Source organism: Camelus bactrianus, chromosome 1, assembly GCF_048773025.1.
Source record: "Camelus bactrianus isolate YW-2024 breed Bactrian camel chromosome 1, ASM4877302v1, whole genome shotgun sequence".
Classification (NCBI taxonomy): Eukaryota; Metazoa; Chordata; class Mammalia; order Artiodactyla; family Camelidae; genus Camelus; species Camelus bactrianus.
The window spans coordinates 89,333,722-89,352,959 of record NC_133539.1 but is presented as its reverse complement, the minus strand read 5'-3'; the positions used below and the strand labels follow the sequence as shown (position 1 = coordinate 89,352,959).

Sequence of the window (19,238 nt, the reverse complement as noted above, 5' to 3'; positions counted from 1 at the left end):
ATAAAATAAATTTAAACATTAAACTTGCATATAAAACCCAGCAGTACCTATATTAATCCACATTTGAAATTCAGACATGAGTTACTCTAATTAAATGACACTGATTCATAACTATAAAATTTAACTGAAATTACTTTGAACAATTTTATCAAAGTAGCCTAACTCCATGACAAATTATTTTTTTCCTTTAATCTTAGAAGGTTTATGAGTATTTTATTCAAATCATGCTTTCATTTTCGCTGAAATCTCTATCCTAGAATTTTAAGTGCTTTCAGTGTAATGAGAAGAGTTGCAGCCAAACTCCAGTGAGTTGGGGACTGAATGGAATGAAGTAATAGACTATTCTTTTGAACAGTTTGCCAGAAAGGGGAAGAAAGAAAGAGGAAGTTGTAGCTAGAGAGTTATTTGTTGGATGAGGGATTTTTATTTCTTTTTTCTCAATTTTCAAGATGAATGACATCTGAACACATGTATATGATGGGGGGGGGGGTGGAAAAGGAGAAGCTGAAGAAAAAGGCAAGAGAAGGGACAACTCACTGATAAATGTCCTACAAAAAGCCCAGAGGATGGTTTGGTGGTTTTAAAACACACCCACAAATTCTTTGGTATTCCCCCTATTAAGAAGTGAAGCTCAATTTCCCTCTCCTTCAGTTTGGGCTATTTAATGACTTGCTTCTAATAGAATATAGTGGAAATGATGGAGTATGACTTCCAAGGTGGGTCATAAGATATATTGTGGCTTCCATCATGCTCTGTCTTACATCACTCACTCAGGCAGAAGCTCCAGCTGTCATGTTGTGAGAACACTCAAGCAGCCTTATGGAGAGGCCCACATTGTGAGGAACTAAGTAGGGTCTCCTATAACAGTCACAGAGGAAGTAAGATTTCTTGCCAACAACCATGTGAGTGAGATCTTGGAAGCAGACCCCCCAGCCCAAATAGGGCTTCATATGAGTGCAGCTCCATCCAACCTCTCGATTCTGAGACAGAACCACCCAGTTAAATTGTTCCCTGTCCCACAGAAATTGTGAGATAATACATGTTTATTACCTTAAGTCACTAACTTTTGGGATAATTTGTTATGCAGCAATAGGTTATTAACATAATAGGTGAAGATGAGAATCCTTGCAGTAGGGCAGGAGATGGAAGACAGATAGAAGGTGGGTAAAGGTCAGTTAAATGAGAATATTTTGAATTGTAGAATTTTTAAGAAATAAAACTTTTATTTACCCCATACTTGATTATTCCAAAACCTTCTGTAACAGAATATTCTCCTTAAGCCATATAAGAAAACCAATATTCCATTCTGAATTATAACACTATATAGCAGTCTAGATCAATAATGTGTCAATTATTTGCTATTAGACAATGAAAGACACCATTGCTAAATGAAAATATTCTGTCCCTTTAAAAATTTTTCCTTAAAAAATTCCTTTAAGGGGTGGGAGTATAGCTCATCAGTAGAGAACATGCTTAGCATGCATGAGGTCCTGGGTTCAATTCCCAGTACCTCCATTAAAAAAAATTCATTTAAATTGTCATTTTTGCAGATAACCTACCTGTAACTAATGCTGTTCCTTCATAATTCCATCGTCCTGCAAGTACTGCTCCACAGTGAGCTTCCACACTTTTCTCTACTCTTCCTAACTTAGAAATCAGATGAAATTTACCTAAAAGAAATTATATTTGGGAAATCTGTTTTACTAAATTAATTTCTCCAATCAAACATCTGTTGAGGACCAACTACTAGACTAGTTAACATAATGCTAGGCATCAGAGATACAAGGTACAAATAATATAATTACTCTTACTCTCAAAGAGCACACAAATCTATTAGAAAACAGGCAAAAAAAAAAAATTATAAGCCTTGAAACAAGTGGTATTCAGAAACATATATATGATGTTATGTTGTCTTCAGAGAGACAACAAAATTCTATTGGGATATGGTCAAATGGGGTCAAGAAGAATGTCAAGAAAGCCTTCTATTTAAGCATAGTTTTGTATTCTTGGTTTGTTTTTTTGGGGGGTGGGGGGTGCGCTCCAGAAAAGTTGGAAAAGTTGTAGAGGAGAGGAACTAGGATAAATGGTGTTAAAAGTTAAAATGATGCATATTTTAAAATATTGAAGTTTATTTGTACCAAAATCAATTCCAATCCAACAAGGCCAAAACCTTAAGTGGTTAGGAACGCTCCACTGACAGGAGCTCAGGAAGAGACTTTAACAAAGAAAATGCAGAAGCAAAAATAAGGACATTATTGATCGGCTACAGCTTAAAGCCTAGTTGGCTGTTTGCGACTGGTTCCTTAGGTTTCAATTCCGTAACCTTGAAGCATTCATTTACAAGCTTAGATTTTAGTTTGCTTAGGTATAAAGCATTAAGAGCCACCTCAAGCCTAAAGACGTCTTTGTTTAACTAATTTAATAATTGATAATCCAAATTTTAAAACTTCTGCCTTATTCAATTTTATACTGAAGCTATGCACCAGGTAAACCAAAAGAACTTGGTTGCCATCCTCAAAAAGTTCACGCACATATAGGCAAAAAAGTAAAAAACTTATAACTTTAAAGGACCTAAGCAAACTATATAAGAGATGACAAGGGGACAAATCAACTGTGCACAGAAGTGCTACAGGAAGCCAAAAAAAGCTCAGTGTGGTTCTGAATTATCATGAAGCCTAGTAATATATAGTTTGTAATAAAATAACTAAGTACAGCTGGTCCTCTGTACCCACGGGTTCTGCATCCTTGTACTCAACCAACTGATCAAAAAAACACTCCAGAAAGTTCCTAAAGCAGAATTTGAATTTGCCCTGCACCAGCAACTATTTACATAGCATTTACATTGTATTTACAACTATTTATGTAACATTTATATTGTGTTAGGTATTATAAGTAATCTAGAGATGACTTAGAGTATATAGGAGAATGTGTATAGGTTATGTGCAAATAAGATGCCATTTTATATGAGGGACTTGAGCATCTGTGGATTTTGGTATCTCCAGGGGTCCTGGAACCAATTCCCCTTGGATACTGAGGGAAAGCTGTAGAGAAATTAGAAACTTTTTCCCAAATCAAAAAAATGTGTATATTTTTTGCAGTAAAAGAAAATGTGGCTTGCCTCATCAAATTTTGCCTTAGAGGATTTATTCTGTTTGAATTCATTTTTAACTTAAGGCTTTTCAAGATTTTGGCCTAATATGAACAATTTATTAAAAATATATGTAAGTCAGATGCTTAAGATGGCTTTAAAATACTTCTTTGTAGAACTCTAATACAGACAGCTTTAAGATATTTTATACCTAGCACTCTGTGGTTATTTCACTGACCACCAACCCATTCCCACCAACAAAGTCATTCCTTCTTTTTACACATAGTGCACGTTATTATATAGCTCTGTTGCAGCATTTTTTATTGGGCTGTGATTCTTTTCAGGGGGCCATGTCTTTGCCATGTTTTTATTCTCAATAGTACTTTTACATAAGCAGCATTTGTTAAATTTAATCTACTCGTAACCATACTTAGTAACTTAAAAAAAAGACTACTTTGACATTCTTTTCTTTCTCATTAAACTGGATAGCTCTCTTTTCCCATCACCTACTTTCTGGACCCTCATCAATAAGCTACCCCTTTTCTTCATCTAACTACCCACTAGCACCACCTGCTTTCCCTCTCATCTTTCTTTTAATTTTATATTTACTTCTGGGTCATTTTTCAATGTAACAAGATTACTTTGAATTCAATTGTGCTATTACTCTCTTTATGAGACTAACTTAAAATTAACTTGGATGTACATTGTTAATGCATTGCTTTACAGAGAAAATACAAGGGGGAAAAATCTCAAAAGAAGAAATTGTAAAGATGACACAAAGTGAGTGGCCATTATTTACTTTATCCAAGTCCATTTCATTAAATGCTAGCACATTTCCTAATACAGAATATCCACATACTAAATGACTGCTGCACATAATGAATGAATCTATCACCAAGCGATGAACCAAATAACTCCTGAGCCAGAAATGAAGGGTCCAGAAATTTCCTTTCAATCTTTTTTGTATTTTGGAAATTTTATATATTTAGGTCACTGATATTGTTCTTCTAAAATACCTAATACTGAATTTCTGACAGGTACTGAAATTGTTCTTGCTTTCCATGACCTCACAGAAGTCATATACTGGGACAACTAACGTCTGCTCTTTGCATTGACTTGGCACTCAATATAAATCTTTGGCTTTTGTAAGTTTGTCTGATTGTTACAAATTGTTTGAATAGCATACCCAGAGTTAAGCATAAATATAAAATTTCATACATCAAAAATTTTTTAAAGCATAAATGCCTTTCAACTATTTTGGTTGTTCTCTCCAGATTTTCTATAACCTTTTAAAAATGCAAGACCAAAACAAGAGAGCAAATTTATTCCAATTATTTGCTAGGGGTAGGGTAGGGAAGAGAATATAATCAATACAATTCATTCGTTGATTTTATTGATACAATTCATTGATTAAACAAGGGATGATTTGGCTAAAGAACATGAATATTTAAATCCTGAGGCATAAAATTAATCTCTTATTATTAAATAAAAGGTAAACTAAAAAGAGGAAAAAGAACAGAGGAAGTAGATTAAACCTATATGAAACACATTTCTTAAAGGTAGAAATGCCTTAAGAATGTCCATGGAAACATGAGAAGGCTTGGAATAGGGTGTTAGGAATAAGGGCACATGAGCACTTTTGCAGACTGCTTAATAGCAGAAATGTTTTGGCAGATGGTTGCAAAAAGCCACAAAGAGATCAATAACCGCTAACTTCTGATGAAAAGAAATGAACACACAAATTCTTTTTAGAGTGGGATTTTAAAATGTACATATTAACTAATAAGAGAATATGAGGATTACTTTAAGATATTTAATACAATGTATAAAAAAGTCAACTTTCACTAAATATAATTTAAGGAGTGTTTATTGGCTTTACAAAAGATTTTATACCAGAATTCCTTTATATAGCAGCTCCCTTAATGCATTTTAAATAATTCTTTTTTAAATATAAATCTTTTAACACACTGTTAAAGAAATATCTCCTCCAAAAAGTGGGATACAGCTGCATGAAATATTCAAAGAGGTCATAATATTGAAGAGAGAATTATTGGTGAGACAAAATACATGGCAAAAAGTCTGCTTTATGTATTTCAGGACCTGCCCCCAAATCCCATGGATCTTTTTCAAATGTTACAACTAACAAAGAAGATGGCGAGGGTAAGACAAAGGGAACACTGAAAGAGTGATAAACAAACTCAAAAACTGTAACTCTTTTTGCCAGTCTTGGGGGAGAAAAATCAAGAGAAGAAAGTAGGTGCCTACTTAAGCAATGAACTAAATCTTGAAGAAATTTGTTTTTAAGTATTGGGTTAACATCATACAAAATGAAAAAGTCCTAGAGATGAGCTGTACAACACTGTGCTTACTGTTAATACTGCACTATAAAAATTTAAAATTTGTTAACAGGGTGCATCTCATATGTTTTTAAACCAGAATAACACTTTTTTATAGTATTAGATTAGCAAAGAATACAGCCTTGATATACAAAATGACCTCAGATGTTTATCTGGCAGGAAACCCTTGACCACCTTCAGATAGCATTCCCTTTCTTCTTTTTGTGAACATTTCTTTTTCATTTCTGGATTCTGTTTTCTGTCTTACTTTTCCACTTCTTTGCTTAGAACTATCATCCTTTGCCCTCTCTTTCACAAGATCCGAGATATTCCTCACCCCAGCCTGGGAGAAAATAACTACTTTGCTTTGGTTCTCTCTTCTTTCTACATCTAGTTGTGGCATGTTATGTTATCTTATTTATTGGGTTTTGGTTTTGTTTTTGTTTTTTTTGAAGTAAACCAAAAAATAAAATTAAACACTATAGTTTCTCAAGAGTCATAATACATTTTCCCTTATTTATTATTGTCTTGCAAATTTATATTTAAATTATATTTTACTTCAGACTTTTTTCCCTTTCAGAAAGTGTTTAAACTAAAGCCAATGTGAAATAGAGACCCAAACAACTATTCTTTAGTTAAATGTAATCAAGCAATCTTAATAATTCAGGGAAACACTCATACAATAGAAATTATCAAGACATTATATTTATTGTCCATATTCACCAGATAAAAGTCAATCCTCACATACTATTGACTTTAAAAAGGAAAATGAAAAGAAAATGTATAGTATGCCACTTTTTGCATAATAAAAAAGGTGAAATGAGAAAACATACATGTAGCTGTTTCTTTTTGCTAAAAGAAACATAGGAAGGACAAACCAGAACCAAAGGGATTGGCTACCTAGAGAGTAAACAGAAACAAGGTGTATGGTATTGGGTGGGTAGGAGTAGTGACATTGCTCTGAGTATATTTTTTTATAGTTTTGACTTTGTGGAACCATCCTTGTAATGTTTTACATATTCAAAAATAATCAAATCAACAAGAATGGAAGAGGAAGGAAACCTTAAATGAAAAAGAAATAGAAATAAATACACTTAACTGTATTTTAAATGAATAACAACAACACTTAAGCAGGGGGAGAAATGCAAGTAACATTGAACACAAGACTTCAACTCTATATCCTCAGTGTAAAGATAAAAACAGGAAACAAATATTACACAAATTTTTTTTTTGCAATAGTATGGATTAGCAATTCTGAAACAACTTACTGTGTATTGTAGAATTGAACAAATGTGAATAATGGGAGCCAAGCTTCCTCAGTGTTTCCAAGAATGAAAGGAAAAACAATGAGAATTAACCCTATGGTGTTATGTTAGAATTGGTGGTACTAGAATGAACTCATGATTTTTAGCATGGAAAGGAAGGAAGGAAAGAAGGTAAGGAAGAGAGAAAGGGAGGGAAGAAGTAGTAAGATATGTATGTTTTTAATATATGTTTATATTCATATTTCTTAGCTCTGTCCTCTAAAAGGGTCTTGAAGCAAACACACCCCATTGAAATAAGCACATCTGGCACTCTCATTTGACTTCTCAAAACCATTAAACACCCAAAAAAGAACACGTCTCCGGGGAGAAATGGCTGATTTGGGGGCTGGGACTGGAAAGTGCAAGATGAACCTGGAACAACTTGTACCAGCAAAGAAATGCTCAAACAATGATGAGGAAACTTACCTATCCTCCTCCCTCCGCAAAATTCCCTGGAGCTGGCCCAATGGAGTTCCCACTGGCCAAATCTAGGACAATTTTAACATCAAAATTTTTAAATGATAGTAATAGGATACTCAAGAAATAACTAAGAATCTGAGTCTAATCTGACATAAGTAAACAAATAAATGAGTGGGAGACAGGAGGCTCTTCCTTGCAGTAGAATACCAACTAATCAATATAGAAGAAATTATGGAGTTAAAAAAATCACCATTTGGCAACCATCTTAGTAATAAATGATTCAGCCAAGAATCATCAATAGATGCTAAGAGAGTGGGAGGAAGTTGGAGGAGGAAGAGAATATTTTTACACAGTCTGAAAGTATCCTTTCAGAAATTATTTATTAAAAGGGAAAAACAACTTCACAGTGGATTAATTTAGTGAGCACAACCTTTGAAAGTAATCAAAGTTAATGTCATCAATAATGAGTGAAACCAGTATCATGAATCTTCCAATCTGATGCCCTAAGTATTACTGCTAAAATGTATAAACTGAATTTAAGTATGAGGAAACATCAGACAAACATGAATTGAGGGACATTCTATAAAAATAACAGGCCTGTATTCTTCAAAACAGTCAAGATCATAAAAGAAAGACTGGGGATTTGCTCCAGATTAAAAGAGGCAAGAGAGGTATGACAAAAACAATGTGTTATTCTGTACCAGAAAAAACAAATTTCTAGAAAAGACATCATTAGGACAACTGTTAAAATTTGAACACAAACTGTAGATTAGATAACAGTATTATATCAGTGTGAAATTTCCTGATTTTGATCAATGTATTGTGGTTAACTAACAGAAAATCCTTATTCTTAGGAAATTCATTGAAGTATTTATGGTTAAAGCGGCAAACTCCTAAATGTTTCAGAAAAAAGTGGGGGGAGGGGGGGAGAGAAAAGGGGACCAAGGATAAAGTATATGGGATAAAATGTTAACAGTGAGTGAATTTGGATAAACGATATACAGAAGTTATTTGTACAATTCTTGCAACCATTCTATAAAAGTGAAATTATATCAAAATTAAGTCTTTAAGTCAACTCTTCATTTTATCATCTGACGTAAACTAAATTCTAGCTGTGTTCAGAATCAGTCTTCTAAGCCCTAGGCACTGTACCAAATACTTTCACACAATATCTCATTTAATCAAGATTCAGAAAAATAAGGTTAAAAACTACCATCAATTCTGCCTGTAAAAGAACTAGAATCTGATGTGATTGTCTGCTATAACATTCCTTCCCTGTTCTGGTTATAAAGCCTTCTCTCTGTCTCCCTTTCCACAGTGGCCTGAGGCCTGCTGTCCTCAGTCAATCAGTGTCCCAGTCCCTTGACTAAATTGATTCACTCATTGATGGGCACATGACCCAAGCTTGTCCAGGACCCTCTCTGCCCCTTGACTGCAAGAGACACTGGGGAAGAAGCATCCTCTCCTGATTTTTCTTGTAGGATAAGCCTTAGGCTGCTGCCTGCCCAACATGCTCACCTTCTGGGGACAGTTGATCCAAGAGATGGTGAGAACAGAGGCCTGATGCAGCGGTGCTTAAAGATCTACCCCTGGAGCTAGGGGAACTGAAAAACTCCATCTGTGCATAAGTTAGCCAAGTAAGTTTCTGTTCCTTTTGATGAATGTACTCTTACCTGACATAGTAGGTAAAGTATAATACAGATGGAAACAGTTTAAGTTATTTCTAAAAAAAAATTCCCTTAAAAGTAGAAAAATCATGACTTACTCACCAGTAATAAAGCTATGGTCAAATTAAATAAATCTCCAACTCTGTAAGTGGATATTAACATGTACTAGAAATAAAGACTACATTTAATAGATAGCTTACTAAATGAGTATGTGTTGTATCCATATATTTTTAGTGTGGTCATGTTATACAGTTAAATTTGAAGAAATCAGAAACCAAAACTGATAATAGCTTAACAATTCCTGCAAGCACAGAAAAAATAAAGCCAAAGGTTGGAATTCAATCCCAGTATATGCCAGTTTTATTTACTTTCTTCTATGACAATAGTTTTATAGCCTATAAACAAATCAACTGACTACATAGGAAATGGATAAACAACTCAAAACATAAGTCATACTAAAATATTATATCTTTTAAATAATACATAAAAAGCATATAACATTTATTAAAAACTTACCATCAGAACTTGTGAGGACAAAGCTTTCTGCTTGAGTTTGTTTCTTTACGCCTAAACTTTTCGGAAACCAGTGAAGATCTATCGGGTAAATATCATCAGGCAGCTTTACTATTTGACTTGTTTCACTGGTTAACAAGTTCCACTTCACTATCTGGTGATCATCACTACACGAATACAGTTCTTCAGCAGTAGTCCAGCCCACACAGCTTACTAATTCTTGATGTGCCACCATGTTAAGGAGACAAAACACACAAAAGTCTTAACTCTTAATAAATACAATATTTTGCAGATGTAGATTATAAGATTACAAAATAGAGTCAAATGTTTCATGCTTCTAAACCTATTTTTAATTTTATGACTTTCATATTTTTTCCATATAAAAAAAGGAAAATAAGCATCTATCAAAACAGTTGTAAGAAGAATGGAAAGCAAGATAAGAAATCCAGGTGACAAAAGAGAAAAAAAGAAAGATTTGACTACATGAAAAGTTTTTAACTGTTACAAAATATTCCATAAACTAGGCCAAAAGACACACAAAGACATATAACAGATCAAAAGGTATGAAACCTGCTGGGGGATAAGTGAGGTGAAAAGGGAACTGTGCTTTTTAAAATTTACATATATCTGCATCATTTAAGTTAGTAGAATAAGCATGTATTATTTTGATAAGTTTTTAAAAATCAAATGCTAAAAGAAGACTGAAATCTAACAGTAAAATACCTGCTTAAATTACACATTAAACTGTGTGTCTAGAGAAGGTACTTCAGTTTGTCATTCATAAAGGATGCTTTCTCCTGCTTATATGTGGATTTCAACACTACCCCATCATTCCTGGTTGGTTGGTTTGCTCTTTTGTTGTTATTGTACAATCATTTTACTTCCTCCTCTTCTCCCCAATGCTTTTTATTGACTTATCTAAGCAATCAATACACTCTAAGGAAAAAGAAAGAGTCTAAGTGCCGTAATTATTCTGGGATGTTCTAAGATTTTTTAATACCTCAAAATATAATAGATTGAGCAAATAACCAAAAAAGTTAAAAAATAAATTATAGAAAGATCTTAAGAGTCTGCATAACTCAAAAAAATAAAAATAAAAATAAAATCAACACATACAAAAAAAATAAGAGTCTGCATAAATAAGTTATAAAGTGTCACTGGAATACTCAACTCAAAAATACAATCTAAACAAAAGGAGCTGAATACCACTAGACCACTACTGAAAAAAAATTTCTTCCAGTATAATTGCTGTAGCTTAAACAATGTTAGGTAAACCCTTAGAAAAGAAAAATGTTAGACACAACCTAGAAAGAAAGAATATACACACCCCAAAACAAAAAGCATTAAGCTTATCCTTACAAAAATTGCTGTGAGTACACATCAGATATACATGACATGTCTTCAAACTGATAACTCAACTAAAATTATGGGAGAAATGAGAGGACTGCCAGATTAAGAAAGTCTAAAAAGACTGTTATTCTTCAGCTTGAAAAGATAAAAGCAGACAATAGACATAGTCAAAATCTGTAAGATTGTATATAGCATTAACTCCTGAAGGCATATTTGAAAAGAGAGTAAAAATGATTTATGGAGAAATAAAAGGAATTATACCTTCATTCATAAGGTAAAAAAAGCAGACAAGATAATATAAATTCAAAACCTTTGATCAAATGTCTAAACAGTGCTTTTCTGTCTCTGACAGGTCATATTTTTTATTTCAAATTCGTTGCAGATCAACATTTTGTAAGACAAAAGTGAATTACTAGAAAAATAATTTTATATTTGGATATTGTGACTATCAAATTGCTACAAAAATTTCTTACCTCTTACTTTCAATTTCTGTATTTATCTCTTCATAGACCTGCAATAAAGTCTGCAGATGATACTTTTAGAAGCACTGGTCTAAATAACTAAGAATGAAGGTAAAAGGGCCTATCATATCTTCCTGACACATAACTGGGAATTTTTACTGACAAAACATAGGGTCAAGCGTTTGAGAAAATATAATTGCCACCTTCCCACATGAATAATAAAAGTCTAACTGTTCAGACTTACCCAGCTTATCCTCCACTTTATCATGTGTATTGAAAATACTAGATCACACTAACAAGAGAAATTATTTAATTAAAAAATTTTTTTTCTTTTCTTTTTTTTTAATATGCCATTTGCAGCAACATGGATGGATCTGGAGATCATCATTTTAAATGAAGTATGCCAGAAAGAGAAAGAAAAATACCATATGATATCACTCATATGTGGAATCTAAAAAAAAAAAGAAAAGAAAAAAATCATTTGATTTTTAAAAAGCTTCTCTTTAAGATCGTACTAGACTAAACAAAAACTTTAAAGTAGTACTTAAGTAGTAAAAGAAAAACATCAATAAAAATTTGAAAATAAGAACAGACAGTTTGCTTTGGAGAATTACATGCAACACATGACCTCAAATATTTCAAAAACAATTTAGCTAAACTACTATTAAAAGAATGAAAAAAAAATCCACTCTCCAACTAGGCTATAATAGAAGAAAACTTTGAACAATACTGTAGTAAGGTGATCACAATAAGGTTTATATGTATTAAAAGGATATGCTTTGGTTCTTTTAAAAGAGATATCTTCAGTCTCATGTCTCCACTTTTCAGCAAAATTTTTAGATGCCACTTGATTGTATTCACTGTAAAATAAAAGTTGGGAGGGAAATATAGAATCTGCATTAAAAACAAAACATGAACACAAAAAAAATAAAAGCAAACAAAACATCTTAGCACCGCAAAGACACTGAAGCACCTTCAATCTTCCTAACAGCAAGCATATGCAAAGAGGAAGAAAACTACTCAGAGTGTGCTAATTCTGCCAACAGATGATTGGAGACCTTGAGTTGGATTCCAGAGGTCCTCACAACCTGCCTAAAATATTCCTGCAAGTGCAGAACACCACTGAATCTGGTCAGGTAAGTAATTTCAAAGGCCATCCTGAGGACAAATCAGAAGATTCTTTAAAATAGGTACCCTTCAATGGCAGATCAGTGTTGGTGCTGTTGAATGGATATACATTAAAATAATTCTGAAGGTCTGATGAAGGGCTACGATACATTTTTGCAGGCCTTAATTATAGAACCCACATAGCAATATTATGACATCATCAATCTAGTGATCCAATCTGAGATTTACATTCTGTTTGGGGTAGATACACTGCCCAACAATTATGGTTTCCACAGTGGCAATGTGAAAAATAAGTGCGTTATTTAAGAAAGAGGTAATAAATCCATTATAAAAGTTATATAAAAATCACAATGTAATTGCCAAATAAAAACTGGGAAGAAGAGTAACACTCCCGCAATAACCATGCTATCAAAATACACAAATTAAGGAAATGCTAAATTATCGCAATCCAATTTACAGTTTTGGATTCTTTCTGAGAAACATCACTAACTAAAAAGAAAAAAAAAATTAAATGAAAGTGTGGTTAAAGGAAAAAAATGCTTTTCACCAGGTAGAAAATTACTGTTAACTACATCAAAGGAGGTACTGAGTGTAGATAAGAACTCAGTGGGCCTACCTTCGATAATTTCTCATTCCTCCGAATCTAGGAAGACTTTTAGATTAGCAAGGTGCTAAACACAGCTGTATTTCAAAACACCTTTTTCACTTATTCTACTCCTAAATTTGTGAGACTGGGGGGAAATTGTTAAGACTACAGGAAAAAAGTTTCTGTCTAGTTAATATGCGATTAGGGTCAAAAACCTTCTCTCTTCTCCAGATGACTTAAGGAGATTTATGTTCAAATTCAAAAGTATGAATCAGTGTATAGCAGGCAGAGCAAGAAGATAATCTCTCCCAGGCTATTTCCAAGGCTCACTTTTAATTCCTAGGAATTTCAGCACCTTTTTCATAACTTGTTCTCCCTTCCATCAGACCTCCTTCAATTAGAGGAGGGGAAAGGTAAAAATATTTACAAAATGCTACTTTTTCACAATAATTCAAGTAGCAATTCAGCTTATAAGGATTTCAAAAGAATAGACAGATAAATTGTTCATTCTGAAAATGAGAAACAACACAATAGACAAGAAAATATATATAAAATTACAACCAGAAACTTTGAAGATCTTTGGCAAAGTCATAATGTAGCCTATTTCAAAACACATCTGGAATTCGAGATATTTGAGCACGAGCCACACACCTGTTCTCCTTGCTTAGCATTGCAATAAAGCTTTCTCTGTTCCAACCAACAACACTTCAAACTGCAGAAATCCATAATTAGGAATAATTCCTTACCAAAAGAAATCTTAATACTATATAAATAGTAAAGGCAGTATGGTTTTTATGAGAAAGGAATCAACTATTCAGAAACATGGTGTAAAGGATCAGAGAAAGAGAGTGGCATCCTAGCACTGGAATGATTCTCCCTTGCTCAGAAAGATCTTCCCCATACACCCTATTTAGCTGAGATCATCTGCATGAATGATATGTGCATTCTGATATGAGACTGAATAAAGGAACAAGGGGAAAGTAGTATTAGAGCACAGCCATTTAGGGGAATTGCAGAGCTGCCTGAGCACTACATTGAGGCATTTTTATCTGCCCAAAGGCATTGGTCATCAAGGATCTGACTAGCCAGTGGTAAATGGGGTTGGGGGGGGTGGATAATTAGAGAGCAGACAGGAGGAACTATGCCTTTGCTACTAAAAATCATTTATAAATTATCTTTGAACTATCTTTGGTCCAGTGTAGGTCAACATTTATGAGGCTTAAGAGGAAAAAATGTGCCCAGGAAATCCTGATTACCAAGCTACCAAAATATATTCCAAATCTGGCCACTCCTCAGCACCCGCATCATAGTTCTAAGCCACCATCATTCTCTGTCTCAATTATTACAGTGACCCCAGAACCGATCTTTCTGCTCTTACACATACCCCTTCAAATTCTTCTAAATATAGCAGCCAGTAATGCTTCTAAGGCTAAGTCAGATCATGAAGGCCAGTATGGTTAATACAAGGTAAGTGGAGGGAGTAGCAAGAAATTGGGGAAGAAAAGTGACACAAAATCCCGTAGAGGTTTGGAAAACCACAATAAAAGAATCATTTCTTTCTTTTGAATGATACCAGTTTTCCTCTTGAATGAACAGAGAAGCCAGTGAAGAGTTATGAGCAAAGGAGTGATATGATCTGACTCACATTTTAAAGTGTCAGTATGGGTGAAAGAAAAAAAAAGAGCAAGAATGAGCAAGACTGGAAGCAGGGAGGCCAGCTAGGTTCAGTAATCCAGAAGAGGAGTGAAAGTGGGTGGATGAGGAAGGTAGCAGTGGTAAAATGATATAAAGTGGTCATATTCTATTCAGAATATATTCATATCTTGAAAGAAGATCCCACAGGATTTGTTGATGAATTGGGGTTAAGAGAAAGAGGAGTCAAAAATGACTCTAAAGTTTCAACAGGTAGAACAGAGTTGCCATTTACTGAAATGAAGACTAAGGGAGGAACAAGTTGGAAGAGATGATTTAAAAATTCTGCTTGGGGCATGCTAAGTTTAAGATGCCTACTAGACATCCAAACAGAGAATTCAAGGAGAAATTGGATATACAAATCTGGAGTCAAGGGAGAGGTCAGACCTGGAGATACCATTGAGATATCAATTTGAGGGCTGTCAGCCCAAAGATCATATTCGAAGCCATGGGGTAAGATGAGACTACCCAGCAGAACTTGAAAAGGTGGTAGCTTCAACAGCCTAGAAGTCCTACTGAACTGAACTGTCAGCACTTAAATTCTAGAGGAAGTAACCAGGGAAAAACAGGTAGGGATATACAGACAATGAGATGTTTAAAACAAATTTTGGGAGCAAATATAGATATATAAGACTATGAAAATGAGTGGCTGAGGTCAAGGAACTGAGAGGCCAGGGAATGGAATTGATTGAGTCAAGGATGTTAAATCACTGAGAATAATGATAAGAATAGTGGTGGAGATAGACACAGTTACCCAGGTGCTAAAATACCATTCACTGAATGAGGAAAAATATCAGATCTGTGGCTGACTAACTGCAAAAAGGTTTGATCTCGGAGGACACGTCTCAAACGGACTAGAGGATTTTAGAGAGGAAAGGAAAAGACAATCAGTTGTCCAGAAACACTAATGAGAAGCAAGCCCACACATTGGTGTCTGGAATGCAAAATAGCCTGGTCCACTTGAGAAGGCCATGGGGCGAGCTGTTTCCTTAGAAGAAACCAGATTTAAGTTAGACTGTGAAGTTAAAGAGATCATTCACAGTAAAGGGTGAGAACACAGATCTGGGCAATGACAAACTATGAGCTCCAAAAGGCAGAGTTGTAGGATTTAGATGGGGAAGAGCTAAGAGTTTGGGACAGATGGTGGGAAATGGTAAGAACAGCCAGCTGTCCTCAAATACTCATTCATCCCTATTTCTCCAGTAGAAGAATCTGAATTTTTGCTGCATACCTGGCCACTTAGAATAAAGATTATGTTCCCCAATTGCCCTCAAAACTAGGTGTGGCCATGCAGGGCATTAACAATTCTTAAACCTACATGGGGATATTACATCATCATCAACCTAGTAGCCCAATCTGGGATTTATACTTGAAGGGTGGGTAGATAACACTGCCCACCAGTAATGGTTACCCACAGTGGAATTGTGAAAAGTAAATGAGTTACCTCTTACAAAAGCCAATTTATTATCTCTTATAAAAGTTATATAAATCAGCATAACTTGGAAAATAAGAATAGTACTCTCCCCACCATGCCATCAAGACCGTATATAACATGACAACAAGATAGAAGGAACTTGTGGAGAGTCCTATCAGTCCTGTACCATCTATTTAGCTTTTTAAGTAATAGAGAATAAAGTTTTATCATGTTTAAGTTACTGTCATCAACAGCTAAGTCTAATAATGAACTAATGCAGGGAATGAAAAGTCTTGAATGTGGAGACTGAGGTAAACAGGGATGTAAGGTATGATGTAATAGTCCCAATGGTTGGATAAAGGAAAGCAGATAATCAACTTAAATTGTAGCCTTCCTCCTAGAACTGCTCTCTTAGGTGGTTTGTAGTGCTGATGCAGTTTTGTAAGAGAGAAGGGCAATCTTGCTAGGAGTACATGTAACTCTATGGGATTTCCTTTACAATCCTGCTAACGAGGCTGTTAGGATTTATTTCAGTAGGCAGTTTATGGAGGGAAAGGAATTGTAGAGTTATAGAGGGAATAAACATCTCCAACCTTTTCTCCTAATTTCCCCAACCTTAAACTGTGAGCTCAGTCCTTGTACCTCTTCTGTATCTATACTCACTGCCATGGTCATCTCACCCAGTTTCATGGCTTAATATAAATTTAAATATAGTGACTACCCAGTGACAACCCCCAATTTCATATCTCCAGTTCAGACCTCTCCACTGAACCCAATTTTTATATCTGATTATTTGACAAATCTATTTGAATGTCTGACATCTCAAACTGAAGATTCAAATCAAACCCCTAATCTTTCCTCCAACTTTCCTTCTCCCACAGCCTTAACCATCTCAGTAAATGGCAATTCCACTCTTCCAGTTGCACAGGTCAAAAACATTGGAATCATCACCAACTCTTCTCTCACATCGTAAACACAATTAGTAAAAAACAAAATCTGTATGCTCTATCTTCAAAATATCTGAATTTCACGACACCAATGCTATGACCCAGTCCAAGGTGCCATCATCTGTTAACCTGAATTACAATAGCCTCCTTATTGGCCTCTAACCCCTCACAATCTGTGCTCACCACAGCAGCCAAAATGACTTTTAAAATAGGTCATGGTGCTTATCCACTCAAAACTCTCCAATGGCTTCCTATCTCAGAGTTAAAACAAAGGTCTTACAGTGGTGTTCAAAGCTTTTATTGATCTGGACTCTTACTGTGATGGTTAATTTTTTGTGTCAATTTGGCTACACGATGACGCCCAGTTATTTGGGCAAACATGAGTCTGAATGTTGCTATAAATGTATTTTTTAGAGGTGACTGACATTTACAATCAGTTGACTTAAATAAAGCAATTACCCTGCATCATGTGGGTGGGCCTTGTCCAACCAGTTGAAGGTCTTAAGAGCAAAGACCAAGATTTTCCAAAGAAGGACTTCTGCCATCTGACTACAATACAGATATTTTGCCATCAGTTTCCAGCCTTAAGACTAAAGATTTCAACATCAACTCTTCTTTCTCTGGAGAGCCCTGATATGCCCATCATTCCTCTGACCTCATCTCCTGTTGCCTCTCTTTTTTTCACTCACTGCTTCAGCCACACTAGCCTCTTTTTTTCCTTCTTACATACTAATCATGCTCTTGCCTCAGAGTCTTTGTACCCATGCTCTCTGCCTGGAATCCGTGACCCCAGATAGCTGTATGGCTTACTCCTTTCTTCCTTCCTTCATCTTTTTGCGCAAAAGTCACCCTCTCAGTAAAGCCTTGCCGGTGTATCCTATTCAAGGCCATCTGTCATAGTATTTTACTTACTATTGCCCCTTTCTAAAATGTAAGCTCCATGAGTACAGATTTTTATCCATTTTTTTTCTTTAAAGAGCATTTAAAACTTATTATATGGAATTATGCAGATACTGTGGACATGAAATCATGCATATATAAGTGTGATGGGGGTGAAGAGAACCAAAACTCTATTAGACTCCTCAGAAGTGGCTACAAGGACACTTACAGATAAAGCTTATTGATTATTAATCCTAATTATCATCCATGTAATATATTATAATATAAAATAACAAAAATAATGTTAATAACTAGTGTGGTACAGCTGCAAGCACTTCATATATATTACCATTTTAATCATCCCAACTATAAGTGGAAGCAAATATTATTTTTCCCATTTCATAGATGAGGAAACTGAAGCATCATGAGGGAAAATACTATTCAAGACCAGAGTAGAGAGTTGAGTTCAGACCTCATGGCTGCAGATTTTATGCTCCCTCAGTTGAATCAATGGACCCAGGGTCTGACAACAGAGACCAAAAACCCAGTTGTGTGAGGCCATTATGATCTGTTGGAGTGTCTGGAGTTGACCAGGGTCTTGTAGGCCAACAGGCTTTGGGCTCTCCACAGCCCATGTTGTCTTTTTCTTCTTGTACCAAAGGACACAAAGCATAATGATTATGACAAGAAACCACAGCAGGAACATCCAAAATGATCAGCCTTTAACTCTGTTGCACCAGAGTCTTTCCAGAGGGCACAGGGTGTGCACTCGGATTTTCACTGTGTTCCACATAGCACATGAACCTTGGGGAACCCTTAAGGCCACTCAGGTCTTGTAGGTCCCATTCCCAACAGGCAGGACACCCCCAGATTTCTGGACACCCTGCTTAGGAGTTTCTCATCCTGAATCCAGGCCAGTGAGATACTCTGAGGAGAGAAGCTGTCAGGGTGACCATGCCCTCCAAGGCCATGCTGCTGGCCATGTTCACTGCTGGGGGCACTATTCTCTCTGTGAAGCCCATTTAGGATTCCAGATATTTCTGCAGTCTTCCACAAAGCTCTCCCTGCACACAGACCCAGTAATCCTTCCTTTTAAAGCCATCTATGTCCTGGGACTTCTCTATTTCCATAGTCCAGGTCCAAGTCAAAGACCAGGGCATTTCCCATCCATAGGTCTTTGGGTGATAGGAGAGGAAAATATTAGAAACAACTGAAGCCCCTGGCATGGTTGTCTTCTTGGATCTCACAGCCCTGAATCTTCTGGGGAGAATGCAAGCCTCCTTTCTCCTCCTGCAGGGCCGTGATTTCTACCTGAAATTTTCTGAGGCCCTTCCCATTCTTCGTCAAGTCCTTGGACTGTGTGTCCCATGTCTCTGCTCCTAGGACTACTTCTGCCCATAGCCCCCAGGGCTCTGCCCGCCTGTCTCACAGTCACAGCACAGGAAGGCCTGAC

At 35.6% G+C, this 19,238-nt stretch overlaps 1 protein-coding gene across 11 annotated transcripts in view; it reads right to left on the bottom strand.

Moving 5' to 3' along the window:
- Nucleotides 1-19,238, bottom strand: part of IFT80 (intraflagellar transport 80) — a 150,929-nt gene that overhangs the window by 123,711 nt on the left and 7,980 nt on the right. For 6 of the 11 annotated variants that reach the window (XR_012508759.1, XM_074368724.1, XM_074368734.1 and 3 more), the window contains exons 2-4: nt 11,917-11,999; nt 9,332-9,554; nt 1,560-1,670 (exon numbers count right to left, since the gene is read on the bottom strand). Coding sequence is in view for 5 of the 11 variants with exons in the window: in XM_074368724.1 (XP_074224825.1) it covers nt 1,560-1,670; nt 9,332-9,554; nt 11,917-11,952 (370 nt within the window). In the remaining 6 variants the exon portion in view is untranslated. Of the gene's footprint in view, nt 1-1,559; nt 1,671-7,154; nt 7,217-9,331; nt 9,555-10,051; nt 10,265-11,151; nt 12,000-19,238 lie in introns of all 11 variants that reach the window. The other 5 variants (XM_074368753.1, XM_074368763.1, XM_074368773.1 and 2 more) reach the window with 5 other exon arrangements.